This window comes from Cydia splendana, chromosome 18 (genome assembly GCF_910591565.1).
Source record: "Cydia splendana chromosome 18, ilCydSple1.2, whole genome shotgun sequence".
NCBI classification, from domain to species: domain Eukaryota; kingdom Metazoa; phylum Arthropoda; class Insecta; order Lepidoptera; family Tortricidae; genus Cydia; species Cydia splendana.
Genome location: NC_085977.1, coordinates 8,048,569 through 8,071,184, shown reverse-complemented (window position 1 = coordinate 8,071,184; position 22,616 = coordinate 8,048,569). Strand labels below are relative to the sequence as shown.

Genomic DNA, 22,616 nt, shown 5'->3' with positions numbered 1-22,616 from the left:
CTTTAGAACCAAAGTTCAGAAAAAATATGAAAACATATCGGGAGATTAGCCGTATAATAAAGTACAAAAAACAATATTTTGAACATCATCGGTTGAGCCATTTTTGAGTTTTCTTTAAAAAACCCTTAATAAAAGGTCGTAAGTGCCGCGTAAACACGCACTTTTGCGCGACATGCAGTTATCTAGAACATCGATAGAATTGAAGTACAATATTTTTAAAGTAAATACCTTCTTATTTAAAACAAAATTGTTAACTATGCATTATCACAATTTGCCTCTAACTAATAATTACCTTTTTTTTCTAAATTAAGCGTCCTATATGCTTTTTATTTTATAGATATTGTTATTACACGTTAGCACTCTTCAATAAAAGACAATTTTGTTCTTAAATCTCACTTTTTGAATATTTTATCAGCAATCGTTTTTACCCACCTAAATGAGTAAATACGGGTATTTATCGGGTGCTTTGAGTAAATACCGAGTAAATACTCAGTATTTACTCACCCCTACCCATCTCTATTCTCGTCCGATCTTAGCTCCACTCCACCTCGGCCTTTGGCCTCGCACGAATGCGCCCGCAGGAAAGCTCCATTTCTTCAATATGGCCTCGGACTTTATCGGCCTTTGGCCTCGCTTACGCTGGACCCCTAGTTCAATTCCAAGCTCTGGTCTCTTGCAGCTTGGCCTTCGGCCTCACACAGAAGCGCGCCTCAATTGGCGCTCCAGGCTGACCCCATCTTTGCAGAGTTCAACCGTCACCCAAGCTCACACTTGGCATTCGATTCTAAGCTTTATGCCTGCAGCTGATGCAGCTCAACCTCTGGCCTCGCATGGGGAGGTGTCGGAATCAGGTCTTCCGAGCTAGGTGGTGCTCGGCTTTGTCCACGCTTTTAGACATAAATCGGTTTTGTTGGATCGATATTGGTTAATGACGGAGCTCGATTTTCCTCACTCCGGCTCTTTGGACTGTCGAAGTTTCCCTGATACAGTCTATCCTTATTTTTTACTTAGCACAAAGGATAAGGGCCTCGCAAAGATCTTTTGGCCGGAGCATCGCCAAGATTAAGACCGCCTCTGATACCGTTTATCTACAGTTTATGCGATATAACATTTTTTTTCGTACGGTCAGCCAAGAAAGTGTTAAACCACTTTCTAGGCTGACTGTACCATTATTTAATAAATTTTCCTTGAAATTAAAAAATGCACCCGTTTTATAACGTTCTTATGGCAAAAACGTGTTTTTTCGGTAAATTTTGGTTTAAATTTTTTTTTCATTAAACAAAAGTCTTTCAAGGCCACGCCGCCGATACGCCGCCGCCGCCGATCGATTTTGACCGGCGCGCCGCCGCCGGCTAAATGCCTATCGGCGCTCATATCTAGTTAGAACAGATTATTTATGGCTATCGTTGCCATGGAGGCGATTGTCACAAAAAAACAACTTTGTCAAACAAACTCAAAATATTATAGCACCCCATTTATTGTCTGTACTACGTCATAATTCAGATAAATAAAAATACATTCAGTTTTACAATGTTAAACGAAACAAAGTTTTCATACGCCATCACAGTCGCTGAGAACTTTATTACCAAAAAATTAGAAGGATTATTGCGGGTAGATTCACAACCTGCTGCGTGTAATTGTGTTTCGTGGTCAATTGTGTGTTATTCCAGCCGTGTATGATAGGTAATTTATTTACATCAACAGTCATTTTAAAAGTATCTAATCTGTTTTCGTGTATTAATAAATGTCCTGAAGCCTTTCTTCAAAATTTTTTACGTTCGCAACATACTTAGACGCTATTTATGCCTCTCCCCCCCTGATATTGACGTTGATATTTCTGGTTAAGAATTACTGATGGCACTTCAAAATGGATGCAAAAAAGTTCCACGAGAGGGCTCTAATTTATTTAAATTATACATACTACTCTTTGCTTAAATCTATCAGTCAAGGGCTCCACAGACCTTGCAATAAATCCAGGCGATTTTTGATCAATTGCCGCCTTATTGCCGCCTATAGTGCGACATGAAATAGTAGAAATTGAATAAAATGGAACTCAAAAATGTCCATACTAAATTGTTGCCATGTGCAGTGGGGAGACACTCCTGACTTCGGTCGAACTCGGCTCCGTTCGGCTCAGCATTGCTCCGAGCAATTATTAGGGTTGGCACCACTTGACTTCCTTGTGCGTGCACGACCACAGATAAGATAATCACTTGAATTTTGACAACCCTAAATAGCCGAAAGGGATAGTGCTATATATTAGAAAGGGATAGCATGATTCGACCCTGAATCGCTGTCAAACTGTCTGTACGGTAGTACTATTATTTCTTCTGTGCCATGTGTAAGCATTTTACGTCAAAAATGTGACAGTTACGTAGAAAGTGGTGCTCTCATTTATTTTCTACTATTTTATGTCGCACTACACCATACCTAAGTAGGTGCAACAAAGTCAATCGCTCTATAATAATTTTTTCACCTCAGCAGCTCGAACAAGGGTACTTTGCTTCTTAAAAACAGTGAGCAAAATGCGATTTTGCTCACTGAGTCATTTTGTCTCACTCAGTGAGCAAAATCGCATTTTGCTCACTGATTGTGTCTCACTAAGTGAGCAAAATGCGATTTTGCTCACTGAGTGAGACAAAATGACATTCAAGTGATCTTTATAGTCATTTCAACATGCGGGGTCTAATACAAGTTCGATATACTTGGGTTCTATTATCTCTGTCCCTCTAGGTATGTTCTCACTGCTTAGGGTGAAAAATTTTGTGTACTACACGAGATCAAAGTTATTTACATCTCGTGCGCTTTTGAATCCCTTACTACGCTCAAGATTCTAAATTAGATTCACTCGCTACGCTCGTGAATCTATTATAGAATCTTTCGCTTGCACGGGACTCAAAATAAGCACTCGAAGAAATATCAAACGTTGATCTCTTGTTGTACAAATAACTATTGATTAACTGCGAGTTCTCCGTTCGGGGCGAACTACTAGTAATATTAAAATTAGCGAATTCCCAGCCCGGTTAGTGAAATGATGCGACTCTACCCGTCAACACATAAGAAATGGTATGAAGAGGTAAGTATATATTATGTATATTGTCTATATTTAATTAAATCGTATGGATTACGTTTTTATACTACTCAGATGTATGTAGTAATAACCGAGGAAGCATGTAATTAAAATTAAATTGGTATAACAATAGTCAGGTACTTACTCGTATATTATCTATTTACGAGTAAAATTAGCGTAGTTATGAAAATTAATAATCGATGAAAAAATTAAAGTAACTCTTGAAATTATTAACATTATAGTTGTAGAATCATATAAAATTAAACTATGTACATTCGTATAAGCATTAAATATTAATGATTTTTAAACTAAAACATTATTTTTGTACAAACGCGAGGACCTCAAATAATGGTCTGGCTAGACGAAAACATATGCATCGGGGCTCGGATATTGAAGTTTGAATTGAACATCGTGAACCAAACTTTACTGAAAGTCCCTTTTCATAAAAACTTACTGGGAGGCATCATAAATATTGTCGACGCAATTTATATAACACCAGCTGATAACTGATAGCACCTCGATACAGATTGATATGGATATCAAGTTTAGTCTGCGTCGAGATCTAGGCATTAGCGTGCGTCTGCAAGTTACTCGCGCTCGTTCAAAATGTACACCAACGCGAAACCACATACCGCCAACTGGAAACCGGCGTAAGAACTGAAATAATTTAAAAAATCTTGAAAAAAAATTACTTGCAGTGTAATATTTGTAGATACAACATTGAATTAAATTCAACTGTCTGGTAACTCCTAATAGCTAAAAAAAATAAAATAATAATTAACAAAATTATTGCTGACATTTAATAGTGATTAGATAACTTATTTTGTATAGTTATTAATATCCGTGTTTTTCTTTTTATTTAGACAGCCAAAAACTCCACTTACCTACTTTTTGAAAAAAAAATAGGTATTTAATGTAAACTGACATATTTTGCAGAAGACGCGATGCAAAAGTTTACGACAACATTCTACATGTAATCGGAAATACCCCTCTAGTTAAGCTTAATCGGATACCGAAGGACCATGGACTCGAATGCGAATTTTGTAAGTACCACATCATGTTTTAAATATAATTTAATATACATATTACCTTTTAAAATTTTAACTTATCCATTGTGTTGTTTTAACCTATTTACGCGGAGCACGGAGTTTATTCTTAGTTTATTTAATTCAAGTTAATTCAAAGCTTCGAGGGCGGGCTATTCTGAAAGTATATTTCATGGGACCGCGACCAGCATGTATGCAATGTGGGTGTTTGAAATGGAATATAATTTGTAATTATTTTCAAATAACTTAGTCAACTTAGTGTTATTTGATTGAATTGGTACCTACTTCGGTAGGCCCATTTGCTCGTTCGGTACATTATCCACAATATACCTAATTCCATTTCATCCTTTTTTGCAACAAGGTGCGTAGTCGTTAGGAATGTATGCCCATTAGCAACACATAAACTTGGAAGCACCTCATGTTTATCCAAGAAATATGAAACATCTGCCTCATGCCTAAATTTATAACGATGTTGTATGCACTAAAGTTATTGTGGACATATTACCGTTAAACTATTTTAAGGCAGAGTCCTGGAATTTCAGCATATTTATTAGCGCTTACATCCGCGTTTCATCCGAATTACAGTCCGGGACATAACTACCATCCGAGTAACAGCTACAGCACTATATAAAGTATGTATGGAGCACAGTTCTAGGCCTGACTTTAAAGTAAAGCCCAGATTTGTGAGTTTGGGCCGGGTTCTATAATCCGTAAACTTTCAACTTGGCCTCTGGCTAAGTGTTCGCAGTACTCATATTGAGGATTGCTATTATAACCAAAGATAGATGAACTTGCATTTTGGCCTTATAGTTAAAATCCCCCTCAGAACTACAACCATACTTAAAAAAAATTCACCAACTGTCAAGTGAAACGTATAAAACCTACATATACCTAAGTTTTGCGACTCTATATTCTGAGTCTGTTTCCAGACGCAAAGTGCGAGTTCCTGAACCCCGGGGGCTCCATCAAGGACCGCATGTCGTACACGATGGTGGTGGACGCGGAGAACACAGGGAGAGCCCGAGAGGGCACGCGCTTCGTCGAACCTACTTCGGGGAACACCGGCATTGGCATCTCTATGACTGCTGCAGTTAAAGGTTATATACACCTGTAGAGTCTGTTTAACTCTGTACCGCCTTTGCATAAAGGAATTTGATGTTTATGGTGACATTACCACTCTCTGACACTGCGAAGTCTGTGCAAACTTAAATTAGTGCAAAGTTAAGTTCGCCTGATCCGACTCTATCTATTTAACTCGATTCTATCACTAAAGGTGGCACAGGGCGTAAAAAATAAGTACATATAGGGTAGGTGTACCTGATATTAGTCATAACGAAGATTACTCTTGAAGCAGGGTCATAATTAAATAGTATACATATCACGATTGTATGATATAATAGAGAGGTTTTCAGTCGAGTACCGCGTTTAGGCAACGAAGCTTGCTGAGTTGCGTAAGTAAGGTACGAGATTGAAAAGCTTGATTATATCACTATTGTATACAATACTTTTTCTACGAGTCAACAAAAATAATACTTTTTAAACTCCTTAGTAGAATCATATAGGTAAACAAACCAAAAGTATACAGTTAACATACGCGAGCACCCGTGATAACTTCATACTCGTAGCTCCCCGGCCGCGGCCCGGCGGGTTGGTCAACGACATCTTCTCGTAACTCATGAGGCCCTGGTACTTGCTCCTTGCTAAATTCAATTTTTAAAGTTTTTTCTCGATTTTAGCCACCGTAGCCTATGGAGACTAACAAAAGTAACGCTAAGCGGTTTTCGTAGTCTATGGATGTTCCTATATTATGGGTGTCACATGCGCGTTTCTGACTTATGAAGCAATTGTTCCTACAATAAAACCTAAAATAAATAATTAATTTGAGCTATGGTTTTGTTTCGTCCTCTTGACCGAGGCGAGCTGTGGTCAATTTCATTATAGTTGACTAAACTGTATCGAAATGAATATTATAGTTGAGTTGGGAGCCCATACATTAAAAGTACCTAAATGCAGTTTGGTATACGAAATCTTAATTCAAGAATTATAGTCGACGAGTAGAAAAAAATATTTAAGTATTCATATTCATATCATTATTTTATTCTTATCGACTCTACATTGTTTGTCGAGTCCTTGTGCGTTCCGGAAATGCAACAACTATATTTAACGTTTAGTGCGTGAGCACATGTACTGACGCTGAATGTAGTAGTTTAACTCCAGTCTCAGTTCAAACAAAGTAACGTAATAAGCGTAGGAAGACTTTTAGTGGTTCATTTCAGAACATATCCCTCACATACTTAAGCACCTGCTGTCTAATCAGCACATAACATTTACGTTAACCATTATAATTTATGATAGGTACATACCTGCACATTATATATAGCACACTTAGGTAAATTTTAAATAAACAATAACATTTAATGTCTAAGTATACTTATAGGTAAATAATTATACAGACCAGCAAAAATTAAAAAACCGGCCAAGTGCGAGTCGGGCTCGCGTTTCTAGGGTTCCGTACATAAGTCCGACTCACGCTTGACTGCACATTTCTAATAGGTTTTCCTGTCATATATAGGTAAAGAACTATTTTGTGTATTTTTTTCAAAATTTTAGACCCAGTAGTTTCGGAGATAAAGGGGGGAATGGTCATTTTTTGGCTATTTTCTTAAATAACTTTGAACCTATGTATTTTAAAATTATAAAAAAAAACATGTCCTTCTTTGGGTCACTAATTTACATATGTGTACCAAATTTTAACTTAATTGGTCCAGTAGTTTCCGAGAAAATAGGCTGTGACAGACGGACAGACAGACAGATGCACGAGTGATCCTATAAGGGTTCCGTTTTTTCCTTTTGAGGTACGGAACCCTAAAAACAGCCAAATTTTTTCTCGACCTCTATCTCTAAAATCAAGTCAATTTCATCCCCACACAGGTTACAAAGCGATTATTGTGACCCCGGACAAGAACTCAGATGAGAAGCTGAGCGCGATGAGATTACTGGGAGCCGAAATCGTCCAGGTCCCGGCAACCGCCAAGAAAGGCGACCCAGACCACTTCATGTCGGTGGCCCAGCGGCTGGTCAATGAGGACCCCGAACATAATATCAGTTTAGATCAGGTTAGTATTTAATTACAAACTTTTATTTAACATTCATAGTATTCATAGTGTGGATCCAATCTTGGAAGCAAAATGTGACCCACTTCCCAATTTCCTATTGAGCTGAAATATTGTTTATGTAAATCGGATAACAATGCAATATTATGATATGACATGGAACATGCAGCCAAAGGGAACTCTGTGATAAAATAACGCAAACTAATTGTGTTTGGGGTTGTTAGAATTGTCTCGATGAGTATAGCTTGTAGAAAGAAAAGTACAGTCGACGGTACAAGCTTGTACCAAAAATGTTTTTTTTTGTCAAAAACTAATTTAAAAAAACCGGGCAAGTGCGAGTCGGACTCGCGCAAGATGGGTTCCGTACCATAATGCAAAAAAACAAAAACAAAAAAAAAAGCAAAAAAAACGGTCACCCATCCAAGTACTGACCACTCCCGACGTTGCTTAACTTTGGTCAAAAATCACGTTTGTTGTATGGGAGCCCCATTTAAATCTTTATTTTATTCTGTTTTTAGTATTTGTTGTTATAGCGGCAACAGAAATACATCATCTGTGAAAATTTCAACTGTCTAGCTATCACGGTTCGTGAGATACAGCCTGGTGACAGACGGACGGACGGACGGACGGACGGACGGACAGCGAAGTCTTAGTAATAGGGTCCCGTTTTACCCTTTGGGTACGGAACCCTAAAAAGTACACATTACGCTGGGAAGTCTCGTTTCAAAACTCCATTATCTTCGTATTCGAAATAATTTCAGCAAAAATAGTTGAAAATAGATAACACTACGGTGAAATTTCAATATACCCGTTTCATTTCAACGTGACATAAATCATTTATACATAAGTATTAAAATAATGGTTGCGGTGAAGTATGTCTAACATATAAAAATATTACTGAAGTTTGACTGCATTCAAAATTACCTATTAACGGATTCCATTGTATTTCTGTAATCAAAACGGCACTTTAGTAGATAGTTAACCTAGTCCATAAATAGTCTATTTGTTTTTATTGCAACATACTGCCTCTACTTGCATAGATACAGTATACCTACACTGTCACATATATTATTACTATTTGATACCTACGTACCGGGCTTTGCGAAGGGTAACGCGATATTATAAAGCTCTATCTCACGGACTTATGGCCCGAATTAAGTATTCAGATTTGTGAAACATGACTACCAATTTAATTTCAATATCAATGTGTCACGAGTCACGATCGTACAACACGAGCGCGAGGTCAATAGCGGCCAGCAAGATATTTTACACATCTCAATACGCCACTGAGGTTCAGCGAAATGCAGGATGCGCTGGTGGTGGTCTGAATAGAATTTGCAAGCTAGCTCCTGCGTGGGAATATTATGATTAGTGAACGGTCGGTACTTAATCTTGTTTCATTTTCATGTCAGCATAGTCAGTTGATTCAAAGGAATAGGTATACAAAGCTAGTTATTTAAAGGGAGATGGTGAACTAAAGTCCATTTCAAACTCATAAATATATTAATATTTTTTTAGCAGAAATTGAAATTGGCTTTTTTTCAAATCCTTACTAAAGTGTCATTCTATGGAACTTCCTAACTATGTAAACAAAAGTCACTAGTAAATTCATCATTCTTTGACAATTTCAATATGGCGGTTTATTTACATAGTTAGCAAGTTCCATAAAATGACACTTATTTATGTCATGACAATGAGACGTAATTTGTGTTCACTAATGTTAGTTCCGATAAACTTGTTTGTTTGTGATGTATACGCCGCTTCATGTCCCGCCGCCGTGCTAATAACTACTAATAAGCAATTAAGCATTGACATCCGATCCGATAGGGATATTTCCGTTTCAAAATAACGGAACCGGAACAGAAACGGATGTGTAATATCAAACGGAAGTTCCGACTTAGCGGAAACGGAGCTCCGTAACATCCCTGGTTCCGAGGTATGAAGGTTAATAATATTCTAGGGCTTAACGACAGGAGGTATAAACCATATAGGGCAAAATTTATGTAGGTATGTAGGTAAGTATTCAACTACTGTTTTGCCCTTGCAAGCAGGTTGCAAGTATCAGAACTACAAGTATGTATATAAATGTCGTTAATATACGGCATCAACATAATAAACGTATCGACTACATAATGACTTTACGCGCGGGTTGATGCGATTCTTTTGTTCGTTTGTACCTAATACCAAAGACATATGTAACTTCGTATAAGATGAATAAAGTCTAAGGAAAAAACGTGCCTCGGAAATCAAGAAAAAGTCATTCTCGGATAGATGGCGCACACACCTTTAGCCTATGCTCGGCTAGATGGCGTGACGACACCGTTTCATATTTAACAATTTTAACACATAATAGATATCAGTGAATGAACATGGGTCAAAATGATATAAAAATAATAAAATCATTTATCCATATATATACATTTTTTTGATAATTTTATACGTTTTCATTTTGAGTTTTAGTCGTGTGTCGATAGATGGCAGTAAATTTAATGTGACTACAAAATTTACTATGACAGGACCACTCTATTCTATCTATTCTCTTTGCTAATACTTACCAAGGTATTTAATATTTATGTATATACACGCAAATAATCTGAACTGAACTCAATTCACATATGTACCTAATTATTATTGTTAGGTACGTTCACTCAAATGACAAAATATAGGACAACCCGAAGCTGCCTAAATAGGTAGTATGTACCTACCTACCTACAACAATTTAATCTTAACGCTGTCCCGACTGTTTAGTTCAGTCATTATAGATTTTGACCTGTGAATAATCAGTTCTTGGATTTTTTTTTCGTAGGGTCCTCGGGGGGGTCACTGGGAGTGTAAATTCAAAAAGTAGACTGAATCAGGCTCCTGTGTATATTCGAAAAACGGTTTTTCTTGAATAACTCGGCCATTTTTGAATTTACAGTAAAACCGTGAGGACAAAAATTGTAGGAAATTTGATTCTCTACAAGTTTGATCCTTACAATTTTTCTTCTAGGATCGATATTTTGGAAATTAAATTTGAAAAAAGCGACAAATTCAAAATATTTTCATCATCTCGTTTATTTTCAACTTTACGTCATAAATGAAGAGGACTAAACTTGTAGAGAATCAAATTTTGAACAATTTTGGTTCCCACCTTTTTTCCCCCAAAATATTGATCCTAGAAGAAAAATTGTGAGGACCAAACTTGTAGAGAATCAAATTTCCTACAAATTTTGTCCTTACGGTTTTACTGTAAAATCAAAAATGGCCGAGTTATTCAAGAAAAACCGTTTTTCGAATATACAGGATGTCCCATAAGTGACACGTCACAATGACACTGGAGGTAGACCAGACCAAGAGGACCCAAACCAACTTAACATGACTCCAGTAAAAGTGGCACGGTTTTCGAGTTATTGCCAAATTAAGGTTTTTCATGAACTTTGAACGTTTTTAACATTGTTAGTGCCAGTGTGCACTCCGAAAGGTCTCGAAGTTAGTTTTTTTATGTGTACGCCATCATGGATAGTTAATGAAGATAACAGAATAGGTATTTTATCGATAAACAATGTAAAATGCAAAAAATTACTGGTTTAATCTTGAATTAAATTCACAGGGGAACATTAATTTCGACTTTGACCACCTGTCATGAAAAAAAATTACTAGAAAAGTAATGAGCAAATAACGTCAAAATATTGAGCATGTTATGCAGATTCTAAAAAGGTATAACACATGTACCTTCCTGCAATAAAATAGGAATTATTATCATCTTTCGAAAGCCTCATAAAAATAAATTAAAACTAAGAAATCTGCAATCTGTTGCTACTTAGTAAAAATAACGATTTATACAGAAAAAGAAACGCCTATTCAGTATTTGCCGAATGCCTAAAAGAAAGAGATGGAAAATGGTTATCTCCCTTTTTAAGGATATCATTGAGTTGATAAATGTTCAAAGAAAATAAAATACTGCAGGTTGAAGTTTAATCAATTTATTAAATAAATTTTATTTTACAAGAGGTGCTCGAATTGTTTTTCCCCGGCTCTTATGCACGCTTGGCACCGTCTTGTAAAACTTCAAGTTAATTTCCTAAAATTAATTTCGGATATGTTTCCTGCTGCCTCGAACATACGCCGCCGTAGTTTCTCTTGGGACCTTATTGGCTTGGAGTAAAAAATCTTATGGGTTTAGGTCCGGGGAACGCGGCGGCCATGCCACTGGTCCCAATTGGCTGATCCATCTGGGAATTTCTGTGTGAGGAGGTCGCGGACATCGCGAGCGTAGTGTTCTGGGCAGCCATCTTGCTGTGGTTCCAGCTCCACGAAGATGGATCGGCCGACTGGAACCAGTGGCATGGCCTAACGTTCCCAGGACCTAAACCCATTCGTTTTTTTTATTGGGGATACATATAAGATATTAATACAAACAGTAATAAGTACTTAAAACGTAATGTAGTAGTCCTTATTTATAGGTAATAAGATTCAAGTATTCGTTAGAAGAGGCTGTTACAACTTAAAAGTGCAATTTAGAAAATGTATAAGTATTATAATATCGAAACCTAAGTATAAGTCAGTAGCAATAATAACCAAAACTGTGAAATTGTGAACCATCAATTTTTGCTACACCCTTTCTAGGGTCAGTAATCAGTAATCAGTAATTTATTGCTTTCATAGGTACAATTAGGTCTTACATTAGAATGGTGAACAAGCTATGAACCCTGAAAGGGCACTGCAATTTAACTATGTAACTTACAATCTAACAATAATATTACGAAACATAAACTTAATCGCAATATAAATAATTGTGGAAATATTACATTCATGAGATCTTTATATTTCTATCATATACCTAACATAAATTTAACTTTCAAAAAACTCTTGCATATTATAAAAACAGTTGTCTAGTAAATATTTTGCAAGTTTTTTGTTAAATATATTGTCAACATTTTCGTTTTTAATATCTATTGGAAGCTTGTTGTAAATCTTTATGCACATTATATATGGACTAGAGCTATGGATACTTAAATTTGAAAATGGAACTGGAATTGTATTTCTAGGGCGTAAATTTGAGGTAGTCGGATCTTTTGGTACTGGAAAGAAGTCGTTATATTTTCTTTTGAATTTAGTTATCTCGAGTATGTATAAAGATGTTAATGTTAATATGTTGAGTTTACGGAAATGAGGTCGACCACTATCTGTTAGGTTTATGTTGCTTAGGATTCTTATGCATTTCTTTTGTAAGATAAACAGGTCGTGTATGTTGGTGCTATTGCCCCACATAACTATACCGTATCGGAGCCAGGAGTGAGCAAAAGCATAGTAGGTACATAAGGCGGTTTTTACATCTGTATGTTTCTTTACTTCTCTTAGAGCGTATATAAATGAAGATAGTTTTGATATGATTTTTTGGATATGGAGTTTCCAGTTTACGTTTGTATCTATTTCCAATGTATATAACATCTGTACTATGGTATGCAAATAAAGATCTCTTATCTTATCTAAATTTTACTCCAAGCCAATAAGGTCCCAAGAGGAACTACGGCGGCGTATGTTCGAGGCAGCACGAAACATATCCGAAATTAATTTAAGGAAATTAACTTGAAGTTTTACAAGACGGTGCCAAGCGTGCATAAGAGCCGGGGAAAAACAATTCGAGCACCTCTTGTAAAATAAAATTTATTTAATAAATTGATTAAACTTCAACCTTCAGTATTTTATTTTCTTTGAACCTTTATCAAATCAACGATAGCCTTAAAAAGGGAGATAACCATTTTCCATCTCTTTCTTTTAGGCATTCGGCAAATACTAAATAGGCGTTTTTTTTCTGTATAAATCGTTATTTTTACTAAGTAGCAACGGATAGCAGATTTCTTAGTTTTAATTTATTTTTATGAGGCTTTCGAAAGATGATAATAATTCCTATTTTATTGCAGGAAGGTACATGTGTTATACCCTTTTAGAATCTGCATAACATGCTCAATATGTTGACGTTATTTGCTCATTACTTTTCTAGTAATTTTTTTTTCACGACAGGTGGTCAAAGTTGAAATTAATGTTCCGCTGTGAAATTTATTCAAGATTAAACCAGTACTTTTTTTCGCATTTTACATTGTTTATCGATAAAATACCTATTCTGTTATCTTAATTAATTAACTATCCATGATGTCGTACACATAAAAAAACTAACTTCGAGACCTTTCCGATTGCACACTGGCACTAACAATGTTAAAAACGGTCAAAATTCATGAAAAACCTTAATTTAGCAATAACTCGAAAACCGTGCCACTTTTACTGGGGTCATGTTAAGTTGGTTTGGGTCCTCTTGGCCTGGTCTATCTCCAGTGTCACTGTGACGTGTCACTTATGGGACACCCTGTACACAGGAGCCTGATTCAGTCTACTTTTTGAATTTACACTCCCAGTGACCCCCCCGAGGGACCTAGGAAAAAAAAATCCAAGAACTGATTATTCACGGGTAGGGTCGGTTTTTTGGATATAATGACTGGACTAGTTTTGCTTGTCCAAAGATGAATTGCAAAATTTCCCATTAAAGTAAAACTAGTTGGGTGACATCAAATTTAATGATAGCATCAGATAGTCCATCTTCGCACCCTTAAATTACCACCACTAACCTAATAGTTAATGTTCCCGACGTGACATTAAATCCTGAGTTCGCAATCTTTACAAATAAGCTGTTTATATTTTTTTATTAGTATTCAAACCCGGTGAACCCCGTCACACACTTGGAGCACACAGGCCGCGAGATCATCGACGGTCTGGGCCCCATAGACATGGCGGTGATGGGCGCTGGCACGGGTGGCACCGTCACGGGCGTGGCGCACCTGCTTAAGCGCGCCTGTCCCAACTGCGTCGTCGTGGCCGTCGATCCCAGGGGCTCCATCATGTGGGGGAACGAACTCGTGCCGTTCTTTGTAAGTATTTACCGTTTAGAAGAAGCTGAGTTTTCTGTTTTAATATGGCCCCCCTTAAATACTTTTACTGAATACAGTAAAAGTATTTAAGATCGTGGATGCGCTGGTTATTTTGGTGTGCCGTAACTTACTAAAGAACGATCATCCTGAGTACGTAATCAATGCCGTTGATCCCCAGGGCTTCATGATTTTCATGCAATGATGTATAAGTTTCTTAAACTACGCATTAAGAATCAGATCGAGGTCAGTGGAAAAGTCTTATTGATTCATATGTTATTTATTTAAATGTTGCATAAAAATATACCGGAATTAATGAGGATATGATAAGAACTGGCCGTAATACATATGCACTGATTAAATCTGAGCTGAAAATTTCCTGTTAGGTATATTTTTTTATCAGTAATACGTAATTATCACGAGTTTATATACCTATGAAACGACATCAACGCCTTAATTTTAAATAAATATTGATAACGCTAATCTGATTTCCATGTAGGTAAATTACGTAAATATTATGCTACCTACATACGCTACCCCGTACAAAAAACTGCATAAATTTACATTCAATATTTATACTGATTATAGGTAGAAGGCATTGGGGGAGATTTCCTTCCTGATGTTCTGGATAAACGTAATATTGACCGCGTGGAAGCTCCCACCGACTACGATGCCTTTAACATGGCCAGAGAAATTATTCGAAAAGAGGGCCTGCTGTGCGGTAAGCTTACTTATCTATATTATACGAGTATATCAAATTCACATTTCCAAAATGATAAGCGAAAATCTCTTCTTTTCTCTAAAGTTTAAGGCTCTTTCCCACTGACGTCCAGTTTTTTCGGGCAAGTACGGTTTTTTGCAGGATCCCGTTTTAGTAGTATATGTGCTAAATAGTGTTCACACGAGCATTCTGTTTGGGGAATACCTATTGCACACATAGTACAGAAAACTGAATCCCGAAAAAATCTGGACATCAGTGGGAAAGAGCTCTTAGATGGGTATCACAAGATTCGCAATCTAATTTAAATTCAAATTATTTATTGTCATAATCACTAATTTTGTTTTGAAATGCCAATTTTGGAACCCTCTATGACAGCATATGGTGGCTTCGGCTTATTTCAGACTGGATCTACCTATAGGACCTTATGATACGCTCAAATAAGCCCTTATTGACCTTATCAAAGAGACGTTACTTACCTTACTTCTTTCTAGTCTGAATCTAATATGGAAAAATATCAAAAGCATTTAAGTAATTTATGAAATACGTTGCCTAAATCAAAGACATTAAGCCATACATATGGTATGTGAATCGGCGGCGGTGATGATTCTGTTAATAATATAGTATAACAAGCGGTGTTAACCATTTCCCAAATAAGTTCATACTGTCTCGAATAGCTTTAGCTGTCATCTTCGCTTGACAGATATGTTATCCGTTTCTCTTTGATCCTAGACACCGTTCGGTTGACATCGTTTCTCATAGCTAAGTAACAGATAAGTCTTAATCCTAAGCCATCCTTTATTTCAAGTGTTTGATATTGCTCTGGTTTAATGAATAAACTCTGTGCAACATCTATATGTGTGTTCTGGATTTATTTTCTGTCTCATCATCCTGACGTCGAGCTGCAAGTGTGCATTTCTGCCAAGAGGTTATTGCCCCAGCACTACACGCCGCCATTGCAGTTGTAGTTTGAGCTTGCCAAAAACAGAACGGCAAAGCGGGCATGTCTGATGATGAAAGAAGAAATCCCAGACAGAGTGATGCACCTTCAGGCTCCGGCACGGTCGCCGCGCTGCCTCCGTCGCAACCTGGACCTTCGACTAGTGGTCATGGAAGTTCCGCGACCGGCGGTTATCACGTGGAGAAGCTGAATGGTCACCAAAACTTTAATGCTTGGAAATTTGTTATGCGGAATATCCTCATAATCGACGGCTTGTGGAAATGTGTCCTAGGAGAGGACCTTGACCCCACGCGCGACGAGCGGGCGCTCGCGCGAATATGTTTGTCAGTAGCCAGCACTTGCCACCAATATGTGCAGAATGCCAAAAGTAGTAAAGAAGCCTGGACCAACCTAGTAAAAGTATTTGAAGACTCCGGTTTAGCAAGAAAAGTTCTTCTACTAAGAAAATTACATAGAATGGAACTAAGCACATACAGCACAATGACTGAATATATTCAGGAAACGATGGCTTTAGTGCAGCAGTTGGCTGACATAAACAAAGTTATTGATGACAGTGAGGTCGCAGAAATATTACTCTCTGGACTACCGAAAGACTACGAAACACTGGTGACTAACCTGGAAACAGTGAGCATGACTTCAACACTTAGCAGCGAAATTGTGAGGACCAGACTTTTACAAGAAGAGGCCAGAAGAGCCGATGCAAGTCCCAGTAATGGAACGGCCTTCATGTCCAAACCTTCATCTGTTTCCAACTTAAGACGCTGTACATATTGTGGCAAAAATGGACATTTAAAAAAATCCTGCTTCAAACTCAAGAGGAAGAAGAAAGAAGACCAGGCAGCCTCCAAGGGCCTGCTTGCCTCTGCCTTCGCAGCCTCCAGCAGTGATTTTCTTATAGACTCGGGCTGCAGCCAAACAATGGTCCAGTGCAGCGAGCTTTTACAATCCATGAAGCCAGTCAATACCGAAGTCATTATTGCCAACAACTCCAAACTGAAATGTATTGGATCAGGAGAAGTCGAGCTACAGTTTAACAACAATGACAATGTTTTGAATTTAAATAATGTACTGTTGGTTCCGGATCTCTCTGCCAATTTGCTTTCGGTAAGTTGTCTAGTTTCTCAGGGGTATAATTTAGTTTTTTCAAAGGAGGGATGTCTAGTTTATAATGCTAATTCTCTTAAAATCTCTGGCAAACCAATTTATAAAGTTGCTTGTACAAATGGGATCTATCGATTGCCCTTAAATATCTCCCCCGTGGTGCACTCTTCATCTCTCTTGCATAGGCAAAAGGCTCAGAGTGCTAAACCAATTGAGGTGTCAGCTGCAGAGTGGCACAGGAAATTGGGCCACTTAGGTACGTCTGGAATGATAAGTTTAAGAAACGGGATGGCATGCGGTGTTTGCTTTCAGGATACGGGTCTGCAGGAGTTGAAGGATTGTGCTACTTGCCTCAAAGGAAAGATGGCGAGCCAGCCTTACCCTTCGGCCTCCACACACCGTGCCAGTCAAGCGCTGCAGCTCATTCATTCTGATGTCATGGGACCCCTGCCAGTGGAGAGTTGGGGCGGCTCGCGCTATGTCGTCACATTCACTGACGACCACACGAGGATGACCCATGCCTACACTTTGAAGAGGAAAAATGAGGTACTTGCAACATTTATTAATTATAAAAATCTTGTTGAAAAACAATATGGTCTGCCAATAAGAACCTTACGTTCAGATGGAGGTGGGGAATACTGCAGCCATGCTTTTATTGATTATCTCACTAAACATGGGATTGTTCACCAGACTACTGTTCCATATTCACCTTCCCAGAATGGAGTCTCTGAACGCCTAAATCGCATTTTATTGGATAAAGTTAGATGCATGCTTTTTGAATCCGGTTTAGACAACCGTTTTTGGGCTGAGGCATTGATGACTGCGGTCTACCTAAAAAATAGGTCGCCTACATCAGCACTCTCTGGCCATACACCATTAGAGAAGCTGACTGGATTGAAGCCTAATCTCAGTCATTTGCATACTTTTGGTTGCATTGCATATGCTTTATTGCCTAAACATAAAAGGACTAAATTAGACCCAAAATGTAAAATGTATATTTTTGTGGGATATAGTGAAACTTCAAAAGGTTACAGGCTTGCAGACCCACTTGACCCCAGAAAGGTCATTATATGTAGAAATGTAGCATTTATAGAGAATACATTTTATACCAAAGACATGGATAAATTAAATTTTATTAACAATGATTTTAGAAATGATTATATTTATTATGAATTTTTAGATAATGATAATGAAATTAATGATGTCAATAATTTAAATTTATCTGATAAATCAATCAATTCTAGTCAAATTAATTGTAGTAAAGATTGTAGTCAATCTTTATGTGAGCAAAATGTAATCAGTTCGCCTCTGGTTTCAGGAGATGACGAGCACTACTGTACCGGGAGTGAACACGATGACTCCGTGTCGTCACCTGACGAGGAGTCGCCGCAGCAGCGTGTGACGTCATCCGACGTCGAGACGCCGCCGCAACGCGTTACGCCACCGTCGAGGGGGGTGACACATTCAGGGGAAGAGGAAGTCTCTGTTCCCGTGCCGCCAGTGTCTTCACGCCGTCCCGTTCGTAGCACTCGTAATAAGTTGCCAAATAGGTATGAAGATTATGATCTTAACTTTTCTCTCCTAACACAAGATGGCGCTGGGTTGCATGCGGATCCTCTAACATACGAGGAAGCCATTTCTAGCTCTGACTGTCTCCATTGGCAGACAGCTATGCAAAGTGAATATGACTCACTTATTGCCAACAAGGTATGGAAGTTAGTTGACCGCCCTAAAAATGAAAATGTTATAAAATGTAAATGGGTATTTAAAAGAAAATTTGATGCATCTGGTAAATTTGAAAAATATAAAGCTAGGTTGGTTGCCAGAGGTTTCACACAAATTTTGGGGGTTGATTACAACGATACTTTCTCGCCTGTTGTTAGGCACAGTACATTAAGAATATTGTTTTCATTAGCAGCTGAGTTGGATTTAAATATTAATCATGTTGATGTCGCTACGGCATTTTTGCATGGTGAGCTGCAAGAAACCATATATATGGAGCAGCCTCCAGGTTTTAGTGATGGTAATAAAAGTAAAGTCTGTCTACTGTTAAAGGGGATATACGGCCTTAAGCAGGCTAGTAGGATTTGGAACTTAACAGTACATGATTTGTTATGTAAAAATGGTTTTAAGCAAAGTGATTGTGAACCATGTGTTTACACTAAAATTTCAGGTCAATCAATGACTATTCTAGCACTTTATGTAGATGACTTCTATATTTTCAGTAATAATACTAGTGATAATAAAGAGATATTATCTTTGCTTGAAACTCATTTTAATGTTAAAAACTTGGGAACACTTACCAGCTGTTTAGGTTTAAATATATGTATAAACAGAACTGAGCATTTTATAAAAGTGGACCAGTCTGATTATATTAAAAAATTATTAGTCAAGTTTGGCATGCAGAATTGCAAACCGGCCTCTACGCCTATGGCTACAAATTGTAAGTTGCAAAAGGCTGATGTGTGTCTAGATGATAATACTTATAGATATAGAGAGCTGTTAGGATGTCTTATGTATCTGAGTGTGTGTACTAGACCGGACATTGCATTTTGTTGTAGCCAGCTGAGCCAATTTAGCCACGCGTACGATAAGTCACATTGGCAGGCAGCTAAACGTGTTCTGAGGTACTTGGCAGGGACACTAAATTATAGTCTATATTTTTATAGGTCTGGTAGTTTAGACTTAACTGCTTACTCAGACGCAGATTGGGCTAACGATACTGTCGATCGTAAGTCATACACAGGTTACGTGGTTAAGCTGGGTCGTAACGTAATAAGTTGGGAGGCACGTAAACAGCGGTGCATAGCCCTTAGTACGGCCGAGGCCGAGTACCTTTCTATTGGAGATGTTTGTAAAGAACTTTGTTTCATAAAAAACTTTCTTACAGAGCTTTTAAATGTTAATTTTAATATTACTCTGTATAACGATAATCAAAGTGCTCATAGAATTGTAGAATCAAAAGAATTCTGTCACAAGCGTACCAAGCACATTGATTTGCGTTATCACTTTGTCAAAGATTTAGTACAGAAAGGATTTTTAAGTGTTAAGTATATGCCAACTGAAGAAATGGTAGCCGATGTGCTCACAAAGTCTCTAAGTGCTGAAAAACATAAGAAATTTGTTGATAAGTTGTGTTTAAAATAACTAAAATGTCTTGAATTTTTCTTTGTATTAGTATGTGGAGACTTGAATTTGTTTTTATACATTAGACTAAGCATGTAGAGCATGTAGAGTTTGCTTTATTATTTGTTTAGCTTGTTATCCTAAGGGGAAGTGTTAATAATATAGTATAACAAGCGGTGTTAACCATTTCCCAAATAAGTTCATACTGTCTCGAATAGCTTTAGCTGTCATCTTCGCTTGACAGATATGTTATCCGTTTCTCTTTGATCCTAGACACCGTTCGGTTGACATCGTTTCTCATAGCTAAGTAACAGATAAGTCTTAATCCTAAGCCATCCTTTATTTCAAGTGTTTGATATTGCTCTGGTTTAATGAATAAACTCTGTGCAACATCTATATGTGTGTTCTGGATTTATTTTCTGTCTCATCATCCTGACGTCGAGCTGCAAGTGTGCATTTCTGCCAAGAGATTCTACACGATATAAATGTATTTCAGGTGGCAGTAGTGGAGCAACCATGTTCGCGGCACTGAAGGCCGCGAAAGAGCTGAAGTTGGGAGCGGGCAAGAAGGTGGTGGTCGTCCTGGCAGACGGTATCCGCAACTACATGACTAAGTTCGTCAGCGACCAGTGGATGGAGGCGCACCTGTTTAAAGAGCCGCCGATACATGACAAGATCGAGTAAGAATACCTAAGATGTACGAGTCTAAATCCACCCTAAGCCATCACCCTAATTATTAAAAGGTAGTAGTTCTTTGCAGATCTGACCCATAGCCCCTAGCATTTGAGCTCGCCGGGGAAATATTTTGCTACTAAAAGGTTCCCCTGACCTAAAGCTTTATTGAAATGAATTGTAGAATATATTCTGAAGAGCAAAGAAAATGGAAATCTCCAACAAAATATCGGATGGAGATCACCATAGAAAGTGGCCCGTTTTCTTTATTCTTTCTGAATGTGGAAATCTTCAATTGAAATTGAACAAATGTGCCGTCAATAGAGTTTGGACACAGTACTTACTTAATATGCAAATTATTTTATAATTTCAGATGGTGGAATCATCCTCTTCATAACTTAGACGTGGATACATCTGTTCCACACCTCAAGCTCAGTGCATCGGTTAGAGATGTCATAGCTGCAATGGGATCCGTGCACAGTGTAGCGATCATTACTGAAGAAAATGGGTGCGAATTCATTTTGATTTTTATATTTTTTATGTATCTATATTTTCTTATGCAACTACATGACGGTGCGATATGGCGTAGGTACTATACAAATAACCCTACCCTAATACCCTACCCTACTGTCTGTATTATTTATACATAAAATGTCGGAAAGCTATTTCAAATCTGGCTGATGGTGATGATGCAACCGATATTAACGCTTAGATGAGAAAGAAGGAGAAATGATCTAAATGACCTTTAATGACCCGTGCCATGCCACTCGCGTAAACTTTATTTACATCTGTATTTCAATCAAAAAACATATTTCAATCACACGTCTGATTTACTAACTCGATCCCAAACCTAATTATATGTTTCAGGCTTTTGAAGGGAGCTACATCCAAAAACCAGCTGCGCTTCTCAGCCACCAACCCCAAGAAGGAAGGAAATCTAAACCTGCAGGACCCCATCGGCAAGCACTTGATACAGAACTGCTTCAAGGTGGCTGAGAACAAGGGACATCCGACTGTTGGCCTTGTCTCCCGAATTTTGGACATCACTCCGTTTGTCGTGGTAGTTGAGAAGATACCTAATCCTGATAGTCAAATTAAAGGTAGCAAAAAATTTTATGGTATTTCTTTATAATTTATTGGTTTTCCATTCGTAGTAAAGATGCTAATTTTAATTTAGTTTTTTTTTGTTTTTATGTGGATAAAACAGGCAATTCGATGGTAAATTAATTTTATGGACTCTTCCCCACCAATCGTCCCACTAATAAAATATTAGAACATAGAACATACCTATAGATAACATTGCATGTTGGTATAGTAAAGCTTACATCGATTGTGCTGTGAATAGGTGCTCCATTGCCCACTTATTGTTTAATAATTATAACACTGCAGCATTATTTAACATTAATTTATTGTTTCCTTTTCAGAGATCTTCAAGCCAAAGGGAATAATTACTTCGGAAATGGTCTGGACATACATATTAAAGCACCAGGATCATCAGTAACTAACGGTCGAACCGAATTTTATTTTACGATTTATTAGTTGTAATGCCCTACTTTACTAATATTGAAATTAAAAATATACTCATTGACGTAACGTGTTTTACTTGTAGGTACATGTACCTACATTGGTAATGAGAGCGTTCGTGGGAAATTTAAGGTAGCTGGAATCTAATCGTAAATCAGCTCGCTCGATAAGTACTCTCCCCTCTCACTCGATAATAATTGGTCAAAAAACAATAAAAAAAAATTGTTTAAATACAGGCTACAGAAATCTGAAAATGTGTGGTATTGACCAATTATAGTGGTAGATCTGATCCGTTATAATAAATGAGTTTGATGTTATTATCATTGTATAATAATATACTCCGCCTGGTACTCTATTCCGAGATTCGCGTATGACCTAACTGA

General features: G+C 37.6%; 1 protein-coding gene across 1 annotated transcript; it reads left to right on the top strand.

Annotated features, from left to right (window-relative positions):
- Positions 1-3,565: 3,565 nt before the first annotated feature.
- On the top strand, positions 3,566-22,295 carry LOC134799535 (cystathionine beta-synthase-like). The gene is made up of 10 exons (XM_063771964.1): positions 3,566-3,720; positions 4,007-4,113; positions 5,046-5,213; positions 7,048-7,232; positions 13,916-14,134; positions 14,720-14,852; positions 20,534-20,717; positions 21,083-21,217; positions 21,577-21,809; positions 22,134-22,295. Exons 1-10 carry the CDS (start codon positions 3,677-3,679, stop codon positions 22,208-22,210), a joined length of 1,485 nt encoding a protein of 494 aa, XP_063628034.1. The 5' UTR covers positions 3,566-3,676; the 3' UTR covers positions 22,211-22,295.
- The last annotated feature ends 321 nt before the right edge of the window (positions 22,296-22,616 follow it).